Source organism: Setaria italica, chromosome V (assembly GCF_000263155.2).
Source record: "Setaria italica strain Yugu1 chromosome V, Setaria_italica_v2.0, whole genome shotgun sequence".
In the NCBI taxonomy this organism is placed as follows: domain Eukaryota; kingdom Viridiplantae; phylum Streptophyta; class Magnoliopsida; order Poales; family Poaceae; genus Setaria; species Setaria italica.
In genome coordinates, this window is record NC_028454.1 from 43,819,961 (window position 1) to 43,845,764 (window position 25,804).

At 46.1% G+C, this 25,804-nt stretch overlaps 4 protein-coding genes and 1 long non-coding RNA gene across 8 annotated transcripts; 1 reads left to right on the top strand and 4 right to left on the bottom strand.

Annotated features, from left to right (window-relative positions):
- Positions 1-143: 143 nt before the first annotated feature.
- LOC101771920 (probable methyltransferase PMT19) lies at positions 144-4,133 on the bottom strand. Its single transcript, XM_022827218.1, has 6 exons — positions 3,372-4,133; positions 3,035-3,233; positions 2,501-2,792; positions 1,476-1,865; positions 1,287-1,364; positions 144-1,136 (listed from the first exon to the last, which is right to left on the bottom strand). The coding sequence occupies exons 1-6, from the start codon at positions 4,047-4,049 to the stop codon at positions 923-925; spliced, it is 1,851 nt and encodes a 616-aa protein (XP_022682953.1). The 5' UTR covers positions 4,050-4,133; the 3' UTR covers positions 144-922.
- A 1,720-nt stretch (positions 4,134-5,853) lies between these two features.
- Positions 5,854-11,474, bottom strand: LOC101774896 (uncharacterized protein At3g49140). 4 transcript variants are annotated; one of them, XM_004970868.4, is made up of 13 exons: positions 11,210-11,474; positions 10,141-10,245; positions 9,832-10,057; positions 9,564-9,666; positions 9,411-9,475; positions 8,797-8,916; positions 8,595-8,690; positions 7,791-7,947; positions 7,642-7,704; positions 7,449-7,558; positions 7,199-7,351; positions 6,735-6,830; positions 5,854-6,651 (listed from the first exon to the last, which is right to left on the bottom strand). In XM_004970868.4, exons 2-13 carry the CDS (start codon positions 10,215-10,217, stop codon positions 6,541-6,543), a joined length of 1,377 nt encoding a protein of 458 aa, XP_004970925.1. In that variant the 5' UTR covers positions 10,218-10,245; positions 11,210-11,474; the 3' UTR covers positions 5,854-6,540. The 4 variants fall into 4 exon arrangements, with proteins under 4 accessions (XP_004970925.1, XP_004970924.1, XP_022682679.1 ...); XM_004970867.4 differs by having other exon boundaries at positions 10,141-10,250; positions 11,210-11,473; XM_022826944.1 differs by lacking the exon at positions 11,210-11,474 and adding an exon at positions 10,342-10,784 and having other exon boundaries at positions 7,642-7,692; positions 10,141-10,250.
- A 2,137-nt stretch (positions 11,475-13,611) lies between these two features.
- On the bottom strand, positions 13,612-15,659 carry LOC101775833 (extensin-2). Its single transcript, XM_004970870.4, has 3 exons — positions 15,317-15,659; positions 14,083-15,122; positions 13,612-13,877 (listed from the first exon to the last, which is right to left on the bottom strand). Exons 1-2 carry the CDS (start codon positions 15,543-15,545, stop codon positions 14,107-14,109), a joined length of 1,245 nt encoding a protein of 414 aa, XP_004970927.1. The 5' UTR covers positions 15,546-15,659; the 3' UTR covers positions 13,612-13,877; positions 14,083-14,106.
- LOC111257211 lies at positions 15,521-16,306 on the top strand. Its single transcript, XR_002677602.1, has 2 exons — positions 15,521-15,661; positions 15,831-16,306. It is a non-coding gene; the product is annotated as an uncharacterized LOC111257211 (long non-coding RNA).
- A 195-nt stretch (positions 16,307-16,501) lies between these two features.
- On the bottom strand, positions 16,502-20,756 carry LOC101776233 (AP2-like ethylene-responsive transcription factor BBM2). The gene is made up of 9 exons (XM_022826342.1): positions 20,473-20,756; positions 19,669-20,368; positions 19,281-19,363; positions 19,126-19,134; positions 18,916-19,004; positions 18,689-18,762; positions 18,516-18,566; positions 18,341-18,417; positions 16,502-17,809 (listed from the first exon to the last, which is right to left on the bottom strand). Exons 1-9 carry the CDS (start codon positions 20,606-20,608, stop codon positions 16,932-16,934), a joined length of 2,097 nt encoding a protein of 698 aa, XP_022682077.1. The 5' UTR covers positions 20,609-20,756; the 3' UTR covers positions 16,502-16,931.
- Positions 20,757-25,804: the final 5,048 nt, after the last annotated feature.

Consider the following 25,804-nt stretch of genomic DNA (forward strand, 5'->3'; position numbering starts at 1 on the left):
AATTAGTCAATGTTTGGACAATAATTCACAAATACAAACGAAATGCTACAGGTGCACATTTATAGTAAAATGCAAACTTTGTCACTCCTAATTTAGGAACTAAAGGTTCAGGAAGCGAACTTGTACTCCTCGAATCCCATCACTACTTTCGGTGCCGGAGGAGACGACCTCCACGCGGCAATAATAACTGCCATTATGATTATGCCGTGAGAAAATCATGTCCAGACTCGACCTGCCCCGCGCTTCACTTTGCTTGGACAACACCCCAATCAAACGGAAACAGGAACAGCACGTCCGGTACCCCATAGTCTGAACTCGGAAAGTTACAAGGACCAGGTGAAATCTGGCAGCTGCCAATCAAGCTCCTACCTTTTTCTACACGATGCAGTACAACCTGTAGGTTGCTTAGCGACCAAACCAAGGCAAATTCAGAAACAGAATAGTCTAAACTCCTCTCGCATGTACATCACCACTCACAAGATATGTACAGCTGCTATACACATGTACAGTCAATGTGCGGCTATACAGAATCGAGATTTGCTGGGTTCCAGCTGCACAGCTAGTCGTCAGAGCTTAAGAAATCAAGCTGCATACTGGATATTGGAACGAAGAAATGGCATCCAGCGGAGTCAGTGGCTCAAAATATATTGCACTGGTCATACGAGGATCTGTACTCTGTAGTTCTGAATCTGACTGTAGAATAGCGTTATACCCTTCATTTGTACTCTGTAATTCTGAATCTCTGACTGTAGAATAGCGTTATACCCTTCATCTGTACAGGTAATAACACCCTGGTCGTCTGTATATTCTTCATCTGTACAGGTAGTGAGATCTCAGCCCACTTTTTGAAACATGAGAAGACCGTAGAACTTGTTGTCATGAACATGAAGGGCTTGCTGACCCTGGTTCTTTGCTGCTTGCTTTAGCTCCCTGGGAGTGGTGGGGAATTGTCCACGATGAGAAGCTTCTCAGGATCCAGGGGCCCATTTTCAGTGTCAACGATTCGGCTATGCCATCGTAGGCGGTCAGCATCCTTCTTGACTTTGTGAACGACATCAGCTCTGTCCCGAACAATAGCGGCGCCCCCTGGCCGGAGAATGCGATCCATCTCAACCAGGATGTCAATAATCGCACATCTGAGAATAGTTTGGTGTCAGGAGGGAGAACTGAGCTAGAATCACTTTAACTGCATTGTTCATGTGCTTTGTGAAAGCATCCTATGCCTTTCTAGTTCGCTGTCAGAGGCTTGAACATCGAAAATCATGAGGGGGCAGTGGATCACTTACTTGTGAATATGTGAACTGAAGATCCCATTAGCATGTATTAGATCATATGTCCGCGGATAAGTAGAGAAGGCCTCGCACCTGAAAATATATTGAAAATCAAGATTAGTTATTGCCTATATCTTACTCCGTACTGCAGAATTTGGAAGTGCTGATTTATTTCAAGGAAAAAGATGTTTTCATTAACATTACCAGTCTGTGTATGTTCCAATCAGTCCACGCTCATAGATGACACCAAGAGTATTGTCTGTTACATTAGTAGGAACGACATTCATGACCCAAACAGGATACTTGGACATAGCAGCAGCAAAGCCACCAAAACCAGCACTCATATCCATGACATTTCTGTAAGTTCCATTAGATAGATATTTTAGATATGTTACATAGAAATTAACCCTTTTCTCCCAAATCAAACTGTCCTGCTTATATGTCTGAATGGACAACCACTTCATTTCCCCACTGGTTATCCTCGGTGGCACTGCATCAAGTCTTTTAGGCCACTTTTCTATGACACCACCAGCACAAACATTAACAAGTTCAGCTCTTGGAAGACATGATATACACATTGAAATATTCGCATACCTGCAATGTAACAAAACTTATCTTTAATGAAACTTTCATGTTGGAAGAATTTAATGACTAAAAACTTCAATGCAAGAGTACAAGTTAGATTATTTCATGGCTCGGCAAAAGTGTTTTTACCCCAGTTTGGCAGCAAGTTCCTTGGAATACTCTGGTGCTCTACTGTACTCGTGTTCTTAATTGGATGTGCCTTATTGTAGCATTGTATTACTGTTACTGTCCTGAAATATTCCTGAAACTACATTTGACTAAATAAACTTTACGACTGCACAAGAAGTTCAGAACAAAACATAGGCAGATGATGATATGATCTTAGAATAAGTTCATACTGCAAGGCAATCTTTAGAAGAAACAACGAAAACAACTTATTAATTTTTATCCAGCCAGCCAAACTATCATGTGCATTGTCGTATCACAAGGATATCATGAAGCCAAAGAAAAAAGGGGTGAGGTGGTGCCATTGTTGATAAGGCAACAACATTGCAATCCTTTTGCATTCAATTAAATTTCAGAGCATGTTCATCCCCTCCTCAACTTTAAAGCGCAAAGGATAGCTGAAGCTAAAATATGCAATACTATGTTTGGTTGCAATTGGCTGGAAATGCAAAGTGACAAGGAGACAATGATAACCTTACCAGGCACTATCTGGGTCTTCTCTACAGAGTGGTGGCGATCCTAAGAATTTTGCTTCTTGGTCACAGTGGAGATGACAAGTAGGCTTTCTCCAAACAGAAATCGTGCCGTTCTCAGACAGCTTCGTCCAATTAAGCTTATTTGCCATATCATCCATGGTTAATTGCTTGTCCTCATCTTCAGTCGCTTGATTCGAAATATTGTATGCAGATTTCCAGCTGACGGGTGGCCTAGAGAAGACCCAATAGCCACCGGGTTGGAGAAGCCGGTCGATTTCCAGCATATAGAGCCCATCTGGAATCAGCTATAGGTGAATGAGAACAAGAGCACTCCACTAGAAAACTTTACTATTGACATCGACATATTAGGAGCTGTTCTGTTCAGTGTTCACTGACGTCAACATTCGCCAATAGGATATTAGCTTTGAAGAAAGTAACTGATAAGTGCAATAACAAACTAGATACGGTGAATAAACGATACGTCAGGAAGTCTACTTTGTCATTAATAGCAATAGCATGATATCTTGCATGTCCTACCATGAGCAGCCCATGGAACAAGGCAGTCCGCACAGTGCACCATATCGAAGGACCTCGATGGATATGGCAGCCTGTGAGCAACAAGCGCTCCGATCATGGCAGGCAGTCCACGCTCCAACGCGAGCTGCGCTTGTGCTCCACGAGCAATGGACATGGTCAGTACTCCATAGTTCAGCAGGTAGTCCCCAAAGCTCGCAACCTGTCGGTGACTCGCATGAACAGAGACAAACATCAAAATCACATCGAGAAGGCATAGTAATCAAACAGTAACAACCAACTCTTCAAACGAGCAGCGTACTCGATTGCAAATAGGAAACGCTCTCACGCAAGTACTCACCCCGCAGCCGATGTCGAGCGCCGTGCGCACCACGCCGCCGCGGAGCGGCACCACGCGCGCCAGCTGGTCGACGTAATTCCGTACCCCCTTGCCCTTGGTGAACACCAGCCACTCCCCGCGACCGCGGACGGGGTCCTGGCCCGCCAGCTTGGCCGAGGACATCCGCAGCGGGAGGTCCACGTTCGCGTACCGCGCGCGCTCGCGCCGCGCAGGCCACGGCGGGGGCGGGCGGTACCCGGGCGGCGGCGGGACGCGGCAGTGCGGCGGGGGCGGTGGAGGGTGCGGTTGATGCGGCGGGGGGTCCTTGGGCGGGTGCGGAGGAGGCGGCGGGCGCGTGGGGCAGTGGCGCTCCCCGGAGGGGGACTCGTGGCAGGGGACGAGGTGGGTGGCGTTGGGCGGGCACGGGGGAACGGGCGGGGGAGGCGGGGGGTGGTGGTGGTGGTCGGGGTCGGGCGCGGGCGCGGGCGCGGGCGCCGGGGCTTGGGGGGCGGTCGTGGACGCGCTGGCGTACGGGGGAAGCGGAGGCGCCGAGGAGGAGGCGACGTGGTGGGTGCGGGAGACGACGGCGGAGATGAGGAGGAGGGACGTGGTGGCCGCCGCGACGGCCGCGGCCGTGAGCGAGAGCGCCCGCGGCAGCGCCTTGACCACGGCCGCCGAAGACGGCAGCGAGAGCGGCATGGCCGCCGCCGACACCGCGTATGACGCACTGGCCGAGTATCGGATGCTCCGAGTGCGTGAGTGAGTGAGTGCGGCAAAAGTGGAGCGGTGGCGCCGCGGCCGTCTTGTTCGTATTTGAAGGGGAGCACGAGGAGACAGCAGACAGGGAGGCTGGGAGCGGTTGCTGCCGCGCGGGTCCCGGCCGGTGGGGGTTTTGTGGGATCCGCCGAGCAGTGGCACGTGCCTTTTTTTTTCCTCTAATACGTAAGAAAGCTGTTTATCATTGTATTAAGAAAAAGAAATAAATAATACAAAACATTTTACAAAACGACAACAGGTCGTGTGCCGCGTGCTCTCTTTCGCTCATTACATATACGATATCTTTTTTTTTCCGAAATAAGCACATGTCAAATCTGAATAACTGAATATGATCGAGCGCTGAAAATGCAAGACGGCACGAGAAATTTCCCCCCCTGCGTGCAAAACCCGCTGAGAATCTAGTCTCGTGCGGATCCTTAGAAAATAGAAATCGCATCCTACACTGTGGTCCAAGCTCCAAACCGGACCGGCTTCCTCTCCGTAGAGATTGAAATTTGCCCCCCTCGAATTTAAAACCAGCAAACTGCAATGCTTAAAAAAGGTGATCGATCAGTACCTGCAGAAAGATGTGTCGGAACGTCTTCAGAGTTTAGTCATGGGCGATCCCGTTGAGTCGTAGTACCAGTAGGACAATCCAATTTGCAGCTAACGCGCAACGCACTACGAGTCCAAAGGAGGCCGTGGTACAACTCGTCCAGCACCGCACGAACCCCATGCACCTAACACATCTCCTTTTTACCACGAAAAAAAATCGAGCACAATCCCAACCGAAGACAACGCGCGTCCGTGTGCTCCGGCCGTTGTCCACGACACCGGCGACGATCAACACTGATGATCCATTGCCGCCGTAGTTTTCGACGGCGACTCGTCATGATCGTAGCATCGCTTGCAAGCAAGAGCAGGACCCCGTGCCCGGCCCCCTGTCACGCTCGCCAACAGCAACGTCTCGTTGCGGGATCGAGCGCGTTCTCCTCGTCGCGCCGCGGCAGGTTACGAGAGCGGCCAAAAACGACGCGATCGGGTCGGGCGACTCGGGCCCCCGTGTGCGGCCGGCGTAGGCCGCGCCGGAGACTTGCGCGGGGCGGCGACGGCGACGGCGACGGCACGGCGCGCTCCCGCTTGGACGGCGCGATAATCCGGCCACTCTCTTCCAAACGCACGCGTCACCTCTTCTCGCCCGTACGGCTACTTGCAGCGAGACGACGAGCTCCAGGGCCTCTGATCTTTCGACGTCCTCTGCCGCCTGCACGTCGTCTGCTGTACTTGTTTCTCCTGGCCGCGAGCGAATCTGCCCAAGGCCTCCGCGCCTCCGCGTCAGCTTTTGACGGGACCAATCCGCGGGCGGAGTCGCGGAGAGGTGGTGCCGGCGAGGAGAAAGTGGGCACTGGCGTGGCGGCTGGCCACGGGCGGGCTGGCCGTGTGCGTGCGTCGTGTGGTTCGCTGGAGCGTCACCGCCGACGGCGACCGCCCACTATCAGCGTGCGAAGCATTATCCCCGAGCTCAGTCGCCGTCTTATCAGAGCAGCGGCAGCGTAAGAAATGGCCGCGCCTTTTCAAAAAGGTATTCGCAACGAAAACATATGGGCTCCATGATGTATACAGCACATGTGTGTAGAGTTTCTTTGCTGTGAAAATTTACACGGGGAAAAAACTAGACGCTTTTAGTTTTAGTTCCCCGTGGATACTGTATATGAGAGAGTACAATAGGCCCCTACCGCTTTCAGGCTTCAACCAAGAAAAGGCTCTCGAAACTTTATCATTCTATATTCGTTTCTGTAGGTGAACAAACGACACATAATCACAGTTGCGTTACATTTATTCAGACATGAAAGAGACGACAAGAAGTTAGTTACAGGTTGGGGTATCAAGAACTGATTCGAGTACAGGATACTATCTTCTTCTTCTTCTTCTTCTTCTTCTTCTTCTTCTTCTTCTTCTTCTTCTTCTTCTTCTTCTTCTTCTTCTTCTTCTTCTTTTTAAAAAAGAAAGGATAAGAACTGTTTCAGGCCAAGGAGACCTTATTACTCTGCCCGCTCTCCTTGCGGCTCGTTATTACTGGAATTTATTGCTGACAAAGCTTGGCCAGCTACTCAGTTGCAGATTTCCGCCAGCATCAGATTGCAGTGCATCTTTTACAAGAGCTGGCACCTTATTTGTTCTCTTATTTGTCAGAAACCAAACTTTATCCTTGGACTCGGAGGCATGTTAGAGACCGTACATGGCCAACCTTCCTTCACCAGTGAAGTCAAAACCTCAATCAGGAACCCTGATGCTTCAGGTCATTCTCAGAGTCGACAGGTTGTGCGCTATCTCCTAGCAAACGCGCATAATAAGATCAGATAAAAGATCTTTTGTTGATTCCCTTGACGCCCTTGTACTTGGACCGGGCGTTTAGGTGCTTTCTAGAGAAAAGTCAGCTGATAGGTTGAGACTCATCTTCAGTGGAGGTTTTCACGCTTTTACGCTGATAACGTGGGAAAAGCATTCGCCTGATCTTTTTTTCAGCTGAACGTTCAGAGAGCGCCTGAAACCAGAGACTCCAAATGATTGTTCTAGGTTCATTAAAAGGACCAAGGTGATTTGAAATTTCTAAGCCTAATGACTAACCTGCGCATTGAACGAAAATCGAACAGTCCTAGCTTCCAAGCCAGAAAAGGCTCTTACATCAATACCAAGACTGTCAACGCCAATCAAACTTGCCTCCTGCAGAACATTTCAGATATCAGATTGCAAACAAAGCTTACACTAAAGGAACACTTGTCCTATTGGCAATGCAATAGTGAGAAACAACAACATGCGTAACCAACATATGAACAGGTAATATGATAATCACAGTGCAAATGACATGCTTCTGAACAAAAGATGAAATTGCAGATATATTTAAGGTCCTGGCATTGCAGAAGTATACCGTCACAGCAACTAAACAAGAAAAAGAACTTGTGCCTTGTTATTCTTTTTCACAATGAAATAATGAATTTGGACATATGCTTAAAAGAAGAGGATTCCAGGCACAAGAATGGTAATTTCAGATTGTGAACATGAAAATAAAGCATCAATGACAACAAACGTACCTCGACAGTAAGGCTCTTTTTCCTGCGACAGAGTGACCTGAGAGCCACTGCACACTGATCACTGTTTTCTTTGATCCGTTCTATAATTGCTGAAGCAGAGTTTGCAAGAATATCTGGTTCTGAATCTTGAAAATCTTGTGGATCGATCATCAACTGCAGAAATCCATGGAATATAAGAAACTATAATGGCCACAATACCTGTTTGTAGATCAAGGTCAAGTAGTTATATGATATTCCGAAGCAACATTACCTGCTTGCCATACATGGAGAACAGTTCAATTGTCATTATCTCCAGCTTGTAGATCATCGAACCGGTGCTAGTTCCGGTATCATTGAAGTCAAATCTTGACTTATCATCATCTGAATATTTGCTTAGAGTAAGTCAAACAAAAATTGAATGAAAGTGGGTAACTGAGGTGCGAGATTTTAACCAATTAAATTACCAACTAGGTGATTAGTTCCAGAAATTGGCCGAGTTTCTGTGTTGTATCCATCTGTTTCATTCACTACATCAGAAATGGCATTGGATTGAAGAATAGCATTGAGAAAAAGAAAAGAAGATGCTTCATATCTGAATTTGTTGTGGAAGTACCTTTCCAGTCAGATGAATATCCATCACTGTTGGATTCGGCATGAAACAAGCTCCTCAAGTAAGATTCTTCCTCTATAAAAGCAGGTCTCAGATATCCAACAATAGAGACACTATTTGATGGACTATCCATCTTCTCCCCACGATTGTCATGAACAGCCTGTATAATAAAAGAGCAGGTAATGTGATTGCCTAGTTCTCTGCAACTTGGGTGATTTGAAGTCACATTTAGGGTTGTGCTCTTTTGATAGGTCATGCTACGAGACATGCTTTGCTGAATGCTGAAGCTTTTACTCTACAACAAACTGATACATGAGAGTTCATAATAAATAAAAGAAGTTCAGGTTGGCATATATATATATATATATATATATATATATATATATTCTATAATATATTCTATTTTAGCAGAGATTTTATCCAACACTAATTGATGGGAAAAATACTCAGAACAATACATCAAACTGTTGCGATCTTTTGTTTTGTTTTACTGATACTTTCTGTCCCAGTTGAGAGAGAACATACTCTGAAACTAATGCAAGATCATACTGATTTGCTATCTTTGCCTCTCTTTTTTTTTGGATCTTGATGTGTGCCTAACCGAGTGGTCTGGACGGTTACTCATTGCTCTACTAGATGGTTCCCTTGCAACTCTTCATGACAACACAAAATTACTAACCAATCTAAAGTGGAGGATGTTAGCTGAATTATAGTAATCATTTATAGCATCTTTGCCAGGTTGACCATTTTCACTATTTCAAGGGCTGCTGGGTTGTCTGCATTCTTTTATAACGGTTTATCTCTTACCTTTGTCAAACATTTGGCAAAGTAAATCGGATGTATTGCACGCATTGTTGCTGGCATCCCCCATTCTATAAGAATATCAGTTATTTCTGTATCAATCTGTGACATTTCACAAGAGAGACATTAATGATGACAGGGCTTGCTGCTAATAAGAAAAATGATCCACAGTAACCGCTGAAAGCAGGAAAAAGAACTTTTAGCAAACCTTGCTGTAGTGCTCATCAGGAACGTCCATAAATTTTTCACCATCCATGTAATCACTAAAATCACTAATCGCCACACTACTTTCTCCAATAATGGGTCCGTCCATTCCAATTAAAACTGTCTGCAATTGAGATGTCATTTCAAGTAAGTGAATCACCCATCAAAGCACTGATGCACAAGATTTTCATCATCAGAGTAACACTGTTCTGTAGCAAGACAATGGCATGTTGACTGCAGCACTAACACTGTTCTGTAGCAAGACAATGGCATCTTCGTGAAAATTAGTCCTTTAAGGAACAACTACCATGCAAAAGAATGATGATGCCAGTTGCCAGGCAGATAGCCTCTAGACTGCTATGAGTGTATGCCTATAACTTTTTGGTAGAGAAAAGAGTAGTTTAACTTTTTGCCCTATTCATAATGGATACAAGGTTGTCCATTCAGGACTACTCGACCAATAATATATGAACTACACAAATCTGTCCGGCTATCCCTAATACATGGAGTATAGTACATATCTACAAGGAAAGAAACCCATTAACAAGGAAAAGCAATTATTATTATCTAGTTTCTAACTAGTATTGCTCTGGTCAACACAGCAGAACAACATCTTACCACAGGATTGTTCGCAGTATCATCTTCTAAGAGGTTCTCGCTGTCAGGTACTTCAAAGAATATGTCTGTAAATAAGTTCCCAACAGGTTAGCTGCACAAGAAGAACACTGCTAAGGCTCTATAGTACATTTTTATCATGCATTAAGGCAGTACCTCCGTAGTCATCAATAACATATTGAAACTCTGACCAGGCAACATTTCCATGAGGTTCATTGTGTACCCTTGCAGGAAATACAAGCAAGCCCTTGCTATTGCCCTAGACAAGATGGAAGATTGGAACATTAACTAGGCTTAGATGCTCAGCAACAAATTTGTGTAAGATTTTACAGAATATATTTGGATTATTTTGAGGAGTTTTATACTCTGCTATCAGGGTATCGGGATGCAATCTTAAATGGATAATTTAGTTGCACCAGATTACCTCTACTACTGTTCTAGCTGTTTCAACATCTGTCAGTAGCAGGTCCTTTTTCCTTGAACGCTCTTTAACTTCTTCAAGAGGGTGATAACCCCGATCTCTCGTGTACTTTGAATCTGGCACTGAGTCTGAATAATCAGCAGCCACGCGAACCTTGGTTAGGGATGAGTCCTGATCAGTTGGCAACCAGCAGCGCTGAATTGGTCCAAAAGGGTTACGGCATCGAAAACTGCAAGAAATGGTTGCAGCTGTTAGTTTCAAAATGCAAGGAAACCATTCAGAGGAATTACTTGCAATGAGGGTCGGAAGGACCTTAAACTAGATAGATCATGAAATCTCCGGGAGTCAAATGGAGTTTTAACCCAGTTTAAGGTGGCTCCTGCTGCCATTTTACACTCCAGCAGAGGACAATTAATTCTGCTCTGCAAAAGTAAAATAGAATTGTTAAGCCAAAAAAATAAAACGCTGATGGCACATGTACTTAATAAATACTTGTTTTTGAGGAATATGTACCCAATATGGATGATTCTGCATAGATGGTATTTCTCTTGAAGCAATTTAAATATACTATTATTTACCAGATTATAACAAAGCTCAGGCGTAGTCTCAAAGAATGTAGAGCAGAAGAGGGTACCCAAACAAATAGTGACCAATCACATAAGGAAATGTCAATTGCCTTTTTTGAAAGGAGAAGAAGTGACTAATTCCTCTAGCAAAGGCAGTCACCAACAGTCAGCCCAATGCAGTATTCACCTCATATCAGAACATATAACGAGGAAAAAAATGCATCCAAATGGATGAAGAATTGGGTGTATCACTATTTCCTTCAAGTCTCAACTGCAATTGTACATAAGGGTAAAACGGGGAAAGAGATGGCTGGACAGTGTCAAACATAATGAATGAGGTTCTATTCAGAGAAACTGGGATGATTCCCTGAGAAAAGAGACACTTCTGAATGTGCAAACTGCCACTCACGCTCACCAATTCACATCGAAACCGAACCCAAGTTATGTTATATTCAATCCAGCAAGCCTAATTCTTGAACACCATGTGTACGGTAAACCCTGGTGGATCAGAGCACTTTACCAAACTGCAGTCGCTGCAATTAACAAACATAACACATTACAAACCTCATTTCTAACAAACCAGTTACACCAAAGCGATCCAACCAAACTCTAGAATCAAAACTAAACCATTCGGTGAGCAACCGCACACGAAACCGCTGCTGCTGCACTGATCAAGGAGCAGGTCTCCCCTGTTCTCCGAGCACAGAAACATCATCGGGGCGTCACCTTTGCGAGACCAGAAGAATAGGTCCAGCCGGAACCACCGCATCGCTTATGCTAAACGCAATCGAATTCGGTACGGAAACGGAACTCACCGATGATACCAAGGCTGGCCACCTGAAACGAGAAGCAAAAAGGACCGCAGGATCAAGCAGAAGCGGGCCGTGCGGGCGGCGAGAACGGAGACCGACGCGGCAGCCGCGGCGCGCGGCGGAAACACCCGCGGGCGAGACGGATCACGGCGCGAACCGCGAGTTCCCCCTTGCTCCCTCCTGGTCTGCTGCGCTCTTCCTCTTTGGGAGGACTGACGAGACGTGAGAGAAGCCGCCAGGAGGGGTGCATCAGGGCCCTTTTGGTAATTTGCTCTTTCCTGCACGGCGCAGGGTTAGTTTCTCTCCCAGCAGTACAGTTTTTTAATAATTGAAAAATGAAGGTAGAAAAAATTGGGTGATTAGCACGAACAGATTTTGGTTTAGTATTTTTGGAATTTCCCTCACCTCCTGAAAATGGACTAGTATTATCGGAGTTGGTGTGGGGCTTGGATCTCGAGGTAAATTCCGCATTTAATAGTAGTCGTTGGCCCCATAACCGAAACAATGATGATGATGGGGGCAGGTCGCTCCCTGCTTTGAATAACACGTGCAGCGACCACCGTACGAGTACATGTGAGAACGGCATCCACGTAGTCAGTAGTGATTAGTGTTGGGCCGTAGACGTACAGCATGTTTGCAGTCTTGAAGCTGTTGATTCACAGTGTGTATTGTGTTGGTGTTGCTATTTCAGTGTACCAATCACGATAGCAGTTAACATTTTTGGGTACCATTTGATATCGTTGGATGATGACGGTAGATCGGTGTCCACGTGCACAGCGGTTTAACCCGTTTACACGCCGTGTAAAATGCTACGGTGCCTAGTCGTGTCTGTTTAATCATCCATTTAGCCTGTTTAATCTATTTAATTGGTCGTTTAGTTTGAATAAATAAGCAGGTAACTGACTGTTTAGCGTAATATTATCAAGGATTTGAGGTGTATGGATAGCATTTGGGCGAGGGAAAAGAACAAAAGAGAACGGATAGGGCCATAGAGGTAGCTTCTATCTGAATGGCAGTTGGTCTGGATGGATCATCAAAGGATCATGGATGTGCGTGCCATCCTAGCCTCAGAACAAGCCTCTCCAACCGTAGTCTGCAACAGCAGGCGCAGGGGAAGGAATATGTCAGTCATATTCCGTTGGCATCAAAGTTCCAGGGCTTGTGGCCCTCCTGCAACGCCAGCCGCAGGCTCATGATCGGCTCGCAAAAGACGCCCGAGGCCGGGTTGTTCGTTTCCGCCCATTTTGGCTCGTCCGCTACACTATGGTCGCTTTTCTGGAAAATGATGGGCACCCGGAGCCTCGAGCTCTCGCCTACTTCTTGCTCACGATTCACGAAAGACTACGACACCGATGGCAGGACAGGTTTTACATGGGCTTCTGGAAAATCGCCCTACCGTGAATTTCATCATGCGTCACAAATTGCATAGCCCTTCTTTTACCTTACAGTTGCGAGGTTTTGATGCACATGGAATCTTCCCAGCTGAACCCGTGCCATGCGATGCTCTCGTGTCTTTCTTGTAGGTAGGACACGACTCTTACGTGAAGTGGTTGTCTTGAAGAGTTTTTTTTTTCCTTTCTTCAGAGAACATGTTTTTGGTGCCGGTGCACCTGAACCGACCAGGATCGTGCATGCGAAGAACGGCGCAACTGGACGATCATGTGTCTCCATGTGCTGCATGGAGGTAGGCGCCACGTCGATCGCTGTGCTGCACGCTTTCATCGTCAAAGTTCTTCTTCTTTTTTTTTTGGAGTGGTGATCGTCAAAGTTCGATGCAGAGTGGAGGAGGGAGAGAGCTTTTTATTCTTCTTTTTTCAGTCGGGCTTTAAACGCGGAGACTGAGACGCTACTGGCCCAGTGACGGCCTAGCCCAAGGGTAGGTCCAAACAAACGCCGGTTGAGCATGGCCCAGGCCCACCCAAACAATCCGGATCTTCTGCGCCGGACAGATCCGCCGCCGCAGCGGTGCTTGCTTCCGAATCCGACCGACCAAGAGGCGCCGGCCCGGGCGTCGCTGTCGTCGATGCCGGAACCGGCGACGGGGCCACGGGGCGACCATGCGCGTAGACTGCCGCGTCGCGGGCTCGCGGCCACTCTCTCTCCGGTAAGTTCTCTGAGCCACTCGCTAGGTCACTAGTCCGTCTTCATAGGTGAAGAATGCAGAGTAAATACCGCGACAATCCGCGCAAAAAGATGCACTCGTAGCGTGCTCAAGTTTTTCGTAAAAATTGTGTTGCCTATGTTTTGTCCCTTCCATTTATCTTGTGGTAGAGAGGAGATATCCCTTCTGGATTCTGAATGTCGTTTAGATGCCACAGTATAACCCGAGGAGCAAAAATGGATTTGAGTTTTTCAGGAACAAGTCTTTCAGGGTGATTTCTGATTTGTTCCATTTTCTTCACATGTAAGGGCAGAAACACAAAAGGCTAATTTTTTTAACTGCAATGAGTACACCATATATTTCATTGGTAGAGCTACTAAGAAAGCTCATCGAACTTATGATTACATTGCTGAAATAGCTATAGGCAGTGGAATGTAAACTGCAACAACTCTAGACAATGCAATAAACAACTCTAGAATACTGAGATGGAAGCAGAAGCCTCCAGCTATGATTCCTCTCGATAATCGAAATAGGCTTCAGGTCTTTTGTTTATTCTGCTCACGCCTGGCCCTGAAAAGAGAGCGGAGTGATATCATTAGCATTGCATGTCACTGCACTTTGGGAATATGATTGCTTTCTTCGAATTGTAGTTCTGTATTTTTGGGTTCATAAGAGCATCTTGGAACGTTGAAGCTTTAAAAAACTGTGATATTTTTTTGGAGATACAGTGTGTAATATAATAATATGTAAAGTTTCACAACTAAAGAAAACTTACACTTAAAGAGCCCCATGTTGATGCTTAAGATAGCTGATTTGTTGGTGGTGGGGATTGATAGGAGTGCAGAGGTGGCGTTGGTGCCGACAGAGCTTCAATTGGAGGTGGTGGAGAGTTGTGCTGGTAAAGAGGATGTGGAGATGCTGAAGATACTGGTGGAGACTTTGCATGAGGGACACTTGGATGCAGATTGTTTGGAGCATTTGGAGGTAATTGTGGGGAATACTGGGCAGGTGGCGGTGAAGATTGATGGCTATGTGGAGGTGGTGCATACTGGTACGGAGGCGGAGAGTTATATTGGTATGTAGTTCCTGTTGATGATGGTAGAAGTGGTGAACTGTGGATGTATGGAGGTGGGGGATACTGGTTAGCTAGTGGCGGAGGTACGTAGTTGTACTGGTATTGTGGTGGTGGAGAGTTTTTTTTTGAAACGTATGGTGGTGGAGAGTTGTAGTAGTATGGAGGTGGTAAATACTTGTGGGATGGTACTGGAGAATTGACGCCTTGTAGAGGTGGTGGTGATTGGTAGCTGTTTGGAAGTGTGGACTGTAGGTAAGGTGGCGGTGAAGCATAGTTGTTTAGTGGAGGTGATGGGTACTGGTAAGCTGGAGGAGGAAACAGGTTAGAAGGAGGTGGCGAATGTTGATAAGGCAATGGTTGGGACTTATGGCTAGCCGGAGGCGAGGGATACTGGTAAGGGAGTTGCGGGGAATTGTAGGGATGCGCCGGTGGTGGCATGTGAGGTTTTGAACATTCCAAGGTATTCTTTGATGCAAATGCCATTATCTGGTTCGCTTGGAGAACCACCTCCTTGCTTGACTTGGAGTAAACACTGAGCCCAGACAAATTTAACTCAATTGGCACATTGCAGTCTGATCCTCCTGGTGCTCCATGGAGCTCGACCTTACACGAGTCGGCCCCATAGGTGTTGCTAATTGGCAATCCCTTAAGGATCACACTGTATTTGCCATTGCTTCTGGTGTAACCAAATGCCACGAGTGCTTGGTCATTTGCCTGACAAGTGACCTTGACCATGGCTCCTGCACCCAGATTATTGTTAAGAAATTAGTATGAAACTCAGAAGGACATTTACTCATTTAGGGATAAGTCTCAAAAGATCAGCAGCTGATGTTTAAGGAGGATAATTATGAGCAAAAAGGAACAATGATGTATTTTCAAGCTGACTGCATTAGCATGATATGATCATAAGAACAGGGTGATGACAAAATTTCACCTTCCAGGTGCCTTTTCCCATGGGATTCTTCTGGGTGTGCCTCATTGAAGCATCTGTAGCAGTACACCTTCCCTATCACCTTAATAACAGGATCATATGTTGGTGATATGGAAAGAGAAGGTGGTGCAAAGCTGCTCGCTCCCTCACCGTGCATTGCAAAAGTGACAAACAACATGGTGAAGACCAGCCATAGGTGACCCTTTGGCTGGCCTGTCATGCTCATTTTCATGGCTAGATAGTGCTTTGTCAAGTGAGAGCAGGAGAAGATGTGGATGGTTTTGGCTTTGATATGGATGGCTATTTATAATGGCCATGGTCACAAGGTTTGAGGGACAGAGAGAGCAGGTAGGGGATGAGTGAACCGGGTCAACATTATTCTGCTTCATGTCACTGCATTCTAAAATGAGCACATACAATGCCTTGATTTTTTTCGTCATGTATAGCAAACAGTGGAAATTTCATTTTTCTCTTTTAAAATGGCATAATGTGATTATGTTTATTTACTATTGTGCAGGTAATATACGAAAATACAAACACAATCTGAGTTGAGCAAACCCAGTATTGTTCCAAGTCACCGTAAATCTGCAAAGGACCTTTGAAGCTACCCTTTCATCAATCCAGCTGGTAATTCTCCTGGGTGATTATACTAGAGATCAAGATAACTTGTGGCCTCATTTTCATCCAGCAAAAAGGTCTGTGGCATGTGTAGCTTCAACTACTCAGGCATAGCCCACTGACCTGATAGGATAGCAGCCAACTAAATCTCAAGTCAAAAAGGTGCATTCCTGTGTTCAGCTCAGATGGTTCAGGCTAACAAATCCCTCCTGCTCCATCTCCATGCAAGAGTTGAGCAGGTTTAACTAACAAATGATTGTTTATTTGTTGGTTTGTTCCACTCCCATGCTGTTTGAAAATCTGTTGCCTATCCCCTTGACATTTTGATTTGCCACATATAATGATACAAGGAGGAGAAAATAGCTTTTGGAGGTAGCAGGAAGCTCATTTTGGTGCCGAAAAGAAGGAAGTGTGCATTTGCTTTTGGTCGGTGGCAGCCAATTCGGGCTAACTGGTTGGGCCTAATCTGCACGGTGCCTTAAACTTGGGCCGACGGTAAGTGGATTGAGCCCATGTACTGTTGAAAACAATAGGAGTATACAGGACATAGAACACAGCGAAACGATAATATAGAACTTGCTTGATTTCCCTGCTTAGTTTGATCATTTGAATGGAAACACTAGACAATTTAGATGCCATTAGTCTTCACCTCATGTCAGGTCATCCACCCTAGCTACCACATTTTGCCCAATTTACAAGCAGGCTTTGCTAGCTCCATTTTCTACCCATCTAATGACTTGGTTAATACTACTAGTTGGTATCCATCTTCTGAACCTGAACCCCAAAATGTCAGCAAGTGAAGGTATCGCCATGGAGGTAGCCCTATGACACTCTTCACAAACCATCACCCTCCCTTCAGAAGAGACCCTAGCTTTCCTTCCAGCTACAAAGAACTTAAGCATATGACAAAGAACAACTCAATGGTCACCTCCATCAGGAACCCTAAGTGTTACTTATGTGAGCGTACGTTTTACCGCGATGCCAGGCCGGCGCACGCAGCTTATGTATCATTCCAGACACTGAAGAGCTGCGCGCCGCCATGGCCAACGCCGGCCATGTTGTCGTTGCTGCTTGCCGCTGCCGGGGCCGAGGCCGGCGTCCACGAAGGCATCCTCCCGCCACCGTAGGCCGCCTCCGCGTTCACCAGGTAGCTCTCGTACCCCATCTGCGCCGCCTGCTTGGTGGCTTCGTCGTGCTCCCCTTGATGTGACCGCGCATGCACCTGCTCGTGACTCACCATTGCCGTCGTGGTCGCCGTGGCAGCGCTCATCGGCATCATGTAGCCGCCGCCGACGGCGCCACCGTTGCTGTCCCCAACCCCATTGTACACGACGGAGTTGGAGCCGGTGCTATGCTCGAGTGAGGCATTGTCGATGCTGCCGAGGCCGTGCATCGCGGCCTGCCCCGCCGAGAAGAAGTCGTGCGCACCGCCGCCGGCGCCCAGGTTCAGGTGGTTGAGCTCGTGCAGGCTGTGCGCGGCGGCGATCACCGCGTGATCCTGCTCCTGCTTGCACCACCCACGCATCGGCTGCGCGTACGGGTGGTACAGGCCGGCGGCGGCGGCGCTCGGCTGGAACGCGATGGTCGGCCAGGCGGCTGCGGCTGCGTGGTAGTGCGTGCCGTAGGCTGCCAGGGCGCCGCCGTCGCCGAGGTGCGAGGCGATGCGGCCTACGTCGTAGCTCACCACGCCAGCGTGCTGCGCGGACGCGGCGGCCTCGGCCTCCTTGAGGCGCTTGGCGGCGCTGCCGATGGGGAGCGCGCTGCTGTCCAGGATGCTCTTCACGTCGTAGCGGCTCATGTCGAAGTTGGTGACGGCGTTGAGCCCGCGGAACTTGATCGCCGCGATGTCGTACGCCTCTGCTGCCTCCTCCTGCGTGCCTGCACCCACGCATAATTGCGCTCGGCTTAGCTCATCAATCCAAGCACACTCGTGCTGCACTTCGTCTGCACGGTGCATGGTATATGCGAGCAAAATGCATGTGACATAGCTTATTAATCAGAATTTTTTAATGTTGTAGCTTAATTATTTTAAGCTGTAACTTGAGATTAGTCTACTGCAGATGCATGCTCGCTTGTTTCTAATTATTAAGGTAGTGTAGTGCTACTTTGACCTGATGCACGGGTGAATGGGAGACAACAATAGCACCAGACATGGGATCAGATTTGAAAAAAACAGCCACTTGCATAGGAATGCATACACTACTGCAATGCAACTTGGAATGGCTTCATGCTCACATTTTTAATAGCCAGCTAGCATATATACATCCATGTACAGCAGGTCTCTTAGTGAGTACCATCATCAGCTATGAAGCACTTGCTTATTGCTTCTAATTGCAAGCATTGAGATGGTTATAGTTGACTGTAGTTTGCTTCTGTGGTTAATATATTAAAAAAAAACCCTCTACTTACTGAAGGTGCCCAAGTAGAGATCCTTGTTCCCTGCAACTCGTCCAATCCGTGCTTGCCATCTCCCATGTTGGTGATGCCTAAAAACACAGAGAGGTTCAAGTTACACACCACTCACATTTGCTATCCATTGCTGAATATATTACGCATCTGCCGACATCACTATATGAAGTTATACCTAGTTACTCCTCTGTAAATGGATGCACCTCTGGAGAAGCCACTGCTCTTCCTGCAACCACATATATGGGTAGTTTGTGTCAAATATGATCTTGATCTATTAATCTTGCCCAACATCTAATAATATAGAGTAATTTCTTGTCTCAATAAATTAAAAGATTATCGTAGACTGACCTTCTCAGAGACGCTACAAACTCCTGCCTTGTCATGTGCTTCATTTCCTCCAGCTCCTTTTCGTAGTTACTCACCTAGAAATACAAAAACAAATGCCTTTAAGTATAACTCCAGCAATGTACATAATTAACAAAAACTGGCAGAACCTTCACTTCAGATCACTAACCATTTAACAGAATTGAGAAATAGCAACTATTAATGTGAAACTACGTTGTACATATACATACCGGAAAATTTGTGGTCGTCGTGGGACCCCAATACTTAAGAGCAGCCAAATCATAAGCCCTAGCAGCTTTCTCCTCTTTGTCATAACCACCTATCAATGATAAAAGATGAAAAAAAAAGGTGAGAATAGCGAGAGAAAAATATGATTCCTTCTATTAGATTTTGAAGAAAAAAAAAAGGTAGTCCAACCCGAATCAAGTGAAATCGCGTACCTAGATAGACTGTAGATTGAAGAGTTGAGTTCAATCCCGCAAATCACGATAGTCAATACAGAGACGATCAAAGAGAAGTAATAATATCAGTTAACAACATTGGGGGAAAGATCAAGCACAACAGCTGATTTGAATATGCAATCTGGCATTAGTACCTTGACGACCCTTGCGAGTTTGTCCTTCCCTTCTGCAACTGTTGTCCCACAGATGAGCCTCGTACCTCCCTGTCCATCTATGCCTAAAATAAATCAAAAGTAGAAGATTTTTGTTAATTTCCCACTACACAACGATCATGCCCAACACAATGACAGTCCTAATCACCCAAATCATCAAATGCTACTTTGCTAGCATCGGGCCTACTCATTTTCTTCATAAAAAAGAGACATCAAGCAAGAACTTAGCTAGATGCAATCAAATCTATCATAGCATCTTGCATTAGTAATGGTTTGTTGTTTAATTTCATGATCATTACTTGATGCATTGCTGATTTGTGCTAGTTAATACTCCTAAGTCCCATGATTCATTCATTGCACCCGGGCCTACCTGGTCACCCCGCGGTAAATCGACGTGCGCTGGCCGAACGTGTCTACCGTCTTCCTCGCCGCCGTCTCAGCAACCGTGCCGCTGCCACCCGTGTCTGTGCTCACGGCTAGTAGGGCGCCGGCACCGCCGCTGCTACCGCTATCCTCCTTCCGAGCGGCGACTGCTCCACCCTGTGCTGATGTGGACACGCTCTCGGGCGCCCGGCCTCGCTCTCCGGCGAGAAGCGGCATGCCAGCGCCTTGCGCCCCTGCCATGTTCATGGACAAAGAAAGCCCCTGCGCCGCCTGCGCGCCCTCGGCGGCCGCCACTACTCTCGGTTGCGGCAGCGGCGGAGCTGGTTGACTCCGCAGCCAGTTCTTGATCATGGACAGCCCGATGCTGCCGCCGTTGGCACTGGCAGCGCCAGCGCCGCCATTGACGGTGGCCGCTGCACTGAGCATGCTGGCACCGCCGTCATGGACGCCGGCGGAGGAGGCCACCATGACGGAGTCAGCGAAATGGAGCGCGGAGCTTTGGTGGTGGTACAGCTGGTGGTAGCCTGTGCTAGCGCCTGAGCTCGCGTAGCAAGCGTTACTACTGCTGGGGATCACGTTGAGGTTGGCCTTGTGGTGCTGCTCCGAGAAGTTGATGCCGCCGAGGAAGTCCTCCAGCTTCGGCTCGGCGACTAGCGCTGAGAGTTCCGATCCCCTCATGCTCCAATCTGCACGAAGATTTCATGCAGCAAGCTTCAATAATGAGTACATACGCGTGCCATGTGCTATCTGTAGATGTGTAAAGTTATGCTTGCATCGATCGATACGTAACCTTGGGGGATGTTGAAGCAGACGTCGCCGGAGACCTCGTCGGTGGCGGTGGCGGAGATGAGGGTGGAATCCGTCTGGGAAGGCGGCAGATCCTGCGGGGAGAGGGAGAAAGCCAGCCAGTTGTTCACAGTAGCCATGGTTGATTAACTGATAGAGCTGCGATTAATTTGCCCCTAATGGTTGCTTCTTGAGCTCTTGTTAGATTGATAAGGAAGTAGAGGAGGAGATCAAGAAGCCATTTTGGTGAGTGCAAAGCTTAGGGAAGGGAAGGGGAAGTCAAGCAGAGAGTTTTGGAGCATTAAGCAAACAGTACTAGTACTGGTAGATATTTATACAACCAGTACACTCCATAAGATTAGTAATAGCACTATGTGAAGACACACTATACTACTGCATGTAGTCTATATAGGTTGATGGAGTATAATATAAGCATATACATGTAGGAGAAGATTCTTTTCGATAAGAAAAAAAGATGGAGTACACTGTGTGTCCAATACAGAAAAAAAACAGTGTGGCATGATTTAACTGAACAGAAAGCACTTTTTGCTTCTGCTTTCTGGGGAAGTCTCCACTATATTTTGTCTCATTTTCCTCAAAACAAGACTATATGTGTGCCTATATCAGTACCTGATGATGTATCTGCGCATGCTTGTACATGCAGTACTAATAAAGTGACGACCTTTTACTCGATAATAGTATTACGCTGTCACGGCCATTTGACCGAAAGTTGCTGTTAAGAATGATTAAGAAATCCTCTTGGAAAAAAGAAATGGTGCGAGATCTAAGCTTCACATTCTATTTGTCTAGGATCTCAATTCGTAAGCAGATGTTCTTGCATGATCTTTTCAAGTATATACTCCACAGGATGGTGCACATGCACGCACGGGTACACAGGGGTGGCTGAACATTTATGCATCCAGTTGACATATGCAAGCATGTATATGCTTGCGTGTCCCAACTATATTATTGTTGTTGTGGCTATGAGCCAAAACACTGTTCAAGCCTTCTGAAATATGCGTATGAACAATTAGGCCTGGCCTGGTCTGGGCCTCTCCTGAAACCCTAAAGCCACTCACAGCTCACCTGCAGAAGCTGAATGCCTGACATGGTTTTTTACAAATCCCTAGGCTCGCCCTTCCTCGATCACCTCTGCCACAAAACACACCCACACCCATATACTTGTACATGTACTAGTGGTGATTCTAATATTACTACTACAATCATGCCCCAAAATATTTCCTTGATCATAGACAGAAGAGCGGTAGTAATTTTAAGATATATAAGAAATTATTTAGCACACAGCCATTTCACAAGTAATGATCATGATTTAGAACCAATACTCAATTGTAGTACTAATGAGATGGGCATGATTCAACCAATCAACTGCAATCAAACATGCCCTGATCAGAGCACTACTGTAGAGGGGGTGCACGACAATCCCTGCTTGTTGCCATGCATGCTTCAAGAAAACACTCTTTAAATTGCTTCAAAAGATGAAGGACAGGCAGAAAAGATGAAAAGAAAAGGGCAAGTTCATGCATGGTCGACGGAGAGGGCGTGCCACCTGCACCCTAGAAGAGGACACGAACCCTTGTCTTCCGGCCATAGAAAAGCTTGGCGTTCCCAAGCAAGTCCATCGTCTAGCTCCAGACGCCGCGCATAGAGAAGTGAGCAAAAAAACACCCTAAAAACCTCGCATAGGATCCTCCAGGACGAATTGTTAACAAGAGGTCTCTCTCTCTCTCTCTCCCTCTCTCTCTCTCTCTCTCTCTCTCTCTCTCTCTCTCTCTCCGGGCCAGTACAGAAAACTAATGCTTTCTCTCTCTTTATGGGGGAAGGAGAAGTGGAGGTTAAGATAGGGCGTGTGTGTTTTTATCTTGGTAATTGCACCGGTTGCCTCCCCTCCCCCCGCCTAAAACTTTGACCGTCAAAGCTAGCCAGCTCTAGCTGGAGGCGAGTTCAAACTGACGAGTATCTTTAGTTACCGGCCTATTCATACTTACCCGGTGAAGCCTGGTTAATTACTGGCTGATGATGTGTGCGGCTTTTTAACTGGAGCTAGGTTAATTGAGCTTGATCTTTCGCTTGAGAATGCCAATCCATATTCACAGGTTGGGACTACTAGATTGGTTTGAAAGCTTGAACATGCAAAGATTTGTCTTGAGGACTTTTGAAATATATATACATGCATGAAATTAATTATATATAAAAATGTATTTATAAAATAGTGGCCAAAAAAATATATATGCGTTATTAATATAGTGTCATAGTCCAAAATATCATAAATTAGTCGTAAATAAGGTTGTCCATTTGCAGAATGTGTGCGTCGCAACTTTATTTGCTTTGCAGCTAGGTGTAAGTTTTAAATTTTTTTTCTCTTCTCTGAAAAGCTTCGAAACCCCCCCCCCCCACCCCCACCCCACCCATAATTTCAAGAAAAGAACCATGTTCACTTCAAAGACGCGCTTGTCTATATATCAACTAGGTTCCTTAACGCCAGTTTGAATGGCGGCCCTTGCTTAATTTGAACTAAGAAGTTTTAAGCTGCTTGTTGAGTCACAAATAATAGCTTTCATGCATCATGAAATATCTATGATAATATATGTAAATATGAAAATTTTAGAGACACATCTCTATTACTATCATTTGCATGAATACTTATACATATATATGTTCCTAGTCCAAATTAGAATTAATTCCATTCATTCTGTTATATGGAACTTATTTTTTGTAGGAGGTGGAACCATCGTTAGTTGTTCCATTGTGCTAGCAGTCTTGATTGTCAACTTGACTACATAGTTTAACTTTCTGACAAGTTTGACTAATTTGTTTTCTTTAAAAATGACATGTTTGACTAATTTGCAGTCCTAGCTACTCCCTCCGTTCCAAATTGTAGATTGTTTTGACTTTTTTAGATTCTTAGTTTTTGCTATAGACTTATATATAATGTATGTCTAGATGCATAATAATATATATGAACTTAGAAAAGCCAAAACGGCCTGCAATTTGAAACGGAGGGAGTAGCTTTCAAATTAGTCGCAGGCTAGGTAGGACCGTATACTTATATTTTTTGAACTTTTCCCATAAGTAGTAGTAATAGGGTTTATTTCAATTAAGCATGTGAGACATATAGTGGAAATCACTCCTACCAAATTTCTCTGTTTGAAAGGTGCATATATACTCCTTGTTGTTTCATATTCCGGACAAAACAAGTGAATAAGCAGCTAGGTCTGTATATAGTTGCGTTGCCTATATACACGTATACAAATTAATACGATGACAGTAGTGCATATAGTATGATGCGTCGTCGTTCTGTTCTCGCCAACCGGCCGGCCGAACACACAACGCATGATACGGTACAATAGAAATGGAGATTTTATGGCTTCTCACGTGCGCACACTGATCACAGTCGTCCACCGTCGTCGCTGTCCAATCTTCTCTTGGAACGATAAAGCGCATGTGCGCGTCCACTGGCATGTGCGTGCATGCTTTGCTTCTACTCAAGTCGATGTCGATCGATCGCTAGCGGCTAGCAATGGACAGCCACACGTGTGGGTCTCAGCTCCTCTCCTTGGATGCAATGCAATGCAATGCAATGCAATGCGGCAACAGAAGATCATATCATGAGCCTCTCCATTCACGAGTCATGCATGACTTACGAGACATAGCCCACGTGATCACCACCACTTTGTTCGATCTCTCTCACGTCCTATACTTGCTGCTAGCTAGTGTGGCATATGAACTTCCACGTACTACGTACAAACCAGCACAAAAAGGTGAACAGATAATGGAGGGGGGAAGTGTTTTAAAAAAGATCTTGTGCCCATATATCCAACAAGAGTCTTCTTCAGGTGGAGTACAAGTATGGGCCCGTGAATGAACTGCAGTCCTAACGCTCGTGTGCAGATCGATCATATATCCGTTTCGAGTTTGCATTTTTGCGAGCTAGCTCTAAAAAAAAATCCTAGATGTAGAGAATATGATGGAGCATAGTCGATCACATGCAAAAATTGAGGATAGGAATGTGATCATATGGCGTATTGCTACATTCATGCATGCATGGCATTGGGTACTCCAGCTTGGCAGCTTTGTATATATACGTAGTTCTGTACTAATGGACAAGTGCAAGGGGATTACGTGCATACTACTACTACTACATGCTACTTGGAGTGCTTAAGCATCCACAAAATTAAACAAAATCATTTCATTGAACTGTGAGTTAACAATGCAAATAGTACGCCTCCAAGTTGGCTTAGGTAGTTTGAGATGCAAACCAAAGGTTACTGCTATCTAGCGAGCGGAGGCCCGGCCGGGCTGCATGGATGGCGGGGGTGATTAAATTAAGAATGGTAAAAGGCGTGGCGTGGGTCGCCCGTTCAAACCCTAGCGAGCAGCACGCACTGGCCTAGGAGAAATCAACGGGGAGCTGAGCTACCGCCCGTGCGCGCGACTCCTCGTAAACACTGTAAAAGATAACCGGCCGTGTGTATAATACTACGTACGTACCCATATAGTATAATTACTCTATCTGACTGCTTTGCAGTTTAGTTTGCAGTTTAGAGAGAGAGAGAGAGAGAGAGAGAGAGAGAGAGAGAGAGAGAGAGAGCTGTTTGTGGGAGGCAAGGCAATCCCACTGAAAACACTTGCATTGATTTGGGCAGCTTTTCTGGGACTAGCTAGCTAGGCTCCGCCGAGCCGTTTGAAGACTACTCCTACAAACAAACAGTCCTAGTACGCTTGTAGATGGATCGACTGGATCACATACAATACTGTACCTCAGGCTAGCAGTTACTGCGTGGAGCCGCCTATACATAGCCGCTAGCACAGATCATCAGGAATAGCTTCGCAGCTAGCTCTGTCACAGTCCAAGTCTATGGCCGCATTTCCTGATGACCGTACGCGTGCTACTCCTTCCCTTCTTTCTGACAGTCTCTGGTGCGTGCATGCAGACGCCATGCAGTGCAGGCATGGAATCTGAGCGTGCAGCATGCAGAGCTCTAGAAATGCCATGTCCTGTGTGCAGATCCAAGCACTTTTGTTCGCAGGAGGCAGATATAAGTTGCGAAAAATACGCTACAATGCCTTGCCTGCCAACGTATGTGCAGCTTGAATTCGTAATGTTTGTGTTACACATCCATGCATGCTTTTTAATTAGCAGCATACTCATCAGGAATCAAACAATTAGTTAATCTGTAGCATGGATGCATGCTTAGCTTTATGTAAGGAATAGTACTCCATTGAGCTAGCCAACTTTTTCTTCTTCTTCTTGCCTAAAAGAGAGTGATTTAGGGTCTTGTACGTATCTGCCGATCGATGCAGCGCCCCGGCCGTTT

Coding starts and splice junctions, on each gene's coding strand:
- LOC101771920 (XM_022827218.1), bottom strand. CDS start 4,049: ATGCCGCTCTCGCTGCCGTCTTCGGCGGCCGTGGTCAAGGCGCTGCCG. Junction 3,234..3,371: donor CGCTCGACATCGGCTGCGGG/GTGAGTACTTGC, acceptor AGTCACCGACAG/GTTGCGAGCTTTGGGGACTA. Junction 1,365..1,475: donor ATTGGAACATACACAGACTG/GTAATGTTAATG, acceptor ATATATTTTCAG/GTGCGAGGCCTTCTCTACTT.
- LOC101774896 (XM_022826943.1), bottom strand. CDS start 10,362: ATGCAGAATCATCCATATTGG. Junction 10,058..10,140: donor CATGATCTATCTAGTTTAAG/GTCCTTCCGACC, acceptor CATTTCTTGCAG/TTTTCGATGCCGTAACCCTT. Junction 9,667..9,831: donor CAGCTAGAACAGTAGTAGAG/GTAATCTGGTGC, acceptor CATCTTGTCTAG/GGCAATAGCAAGGGCTTGCT.
- LOC101775833 (XM_004970870.4), bottom strand. CDS start 15,545: ATGAAAATGAGCATGACAGGCCAGCCAAAGGGTCACCTATGGCTGGTC. Junction 15,123..15,316: donor TGGGAAAAGGCACCTGGAAG/GTGAAATTTTGT, acceptor ATCTGGGTGCAG/GAGCCATGGTCAAGGTCACT.
- LOC101776233 (XM_022826342.1), bottom strand. CDS start 20,608: ATGGCTACTGTGAACAACTGGCTGGCTTTCTCCCTCTCCCCGCAGGAT. Junction 20,369..20,472: donor CTGCTTCAACATCCCCCAAG/GTTACGTATCGA, acceptor ATCTTCGTGCAG/ATTGGAGCATGAGGGGATCG. Junction 18,418..18,515: donor ATTTACAGAGGAGTAACTAG/GTATAACTTCAT, acceptor CTGTGTTTTTAG/GCATCACCAACATGGGAGAT.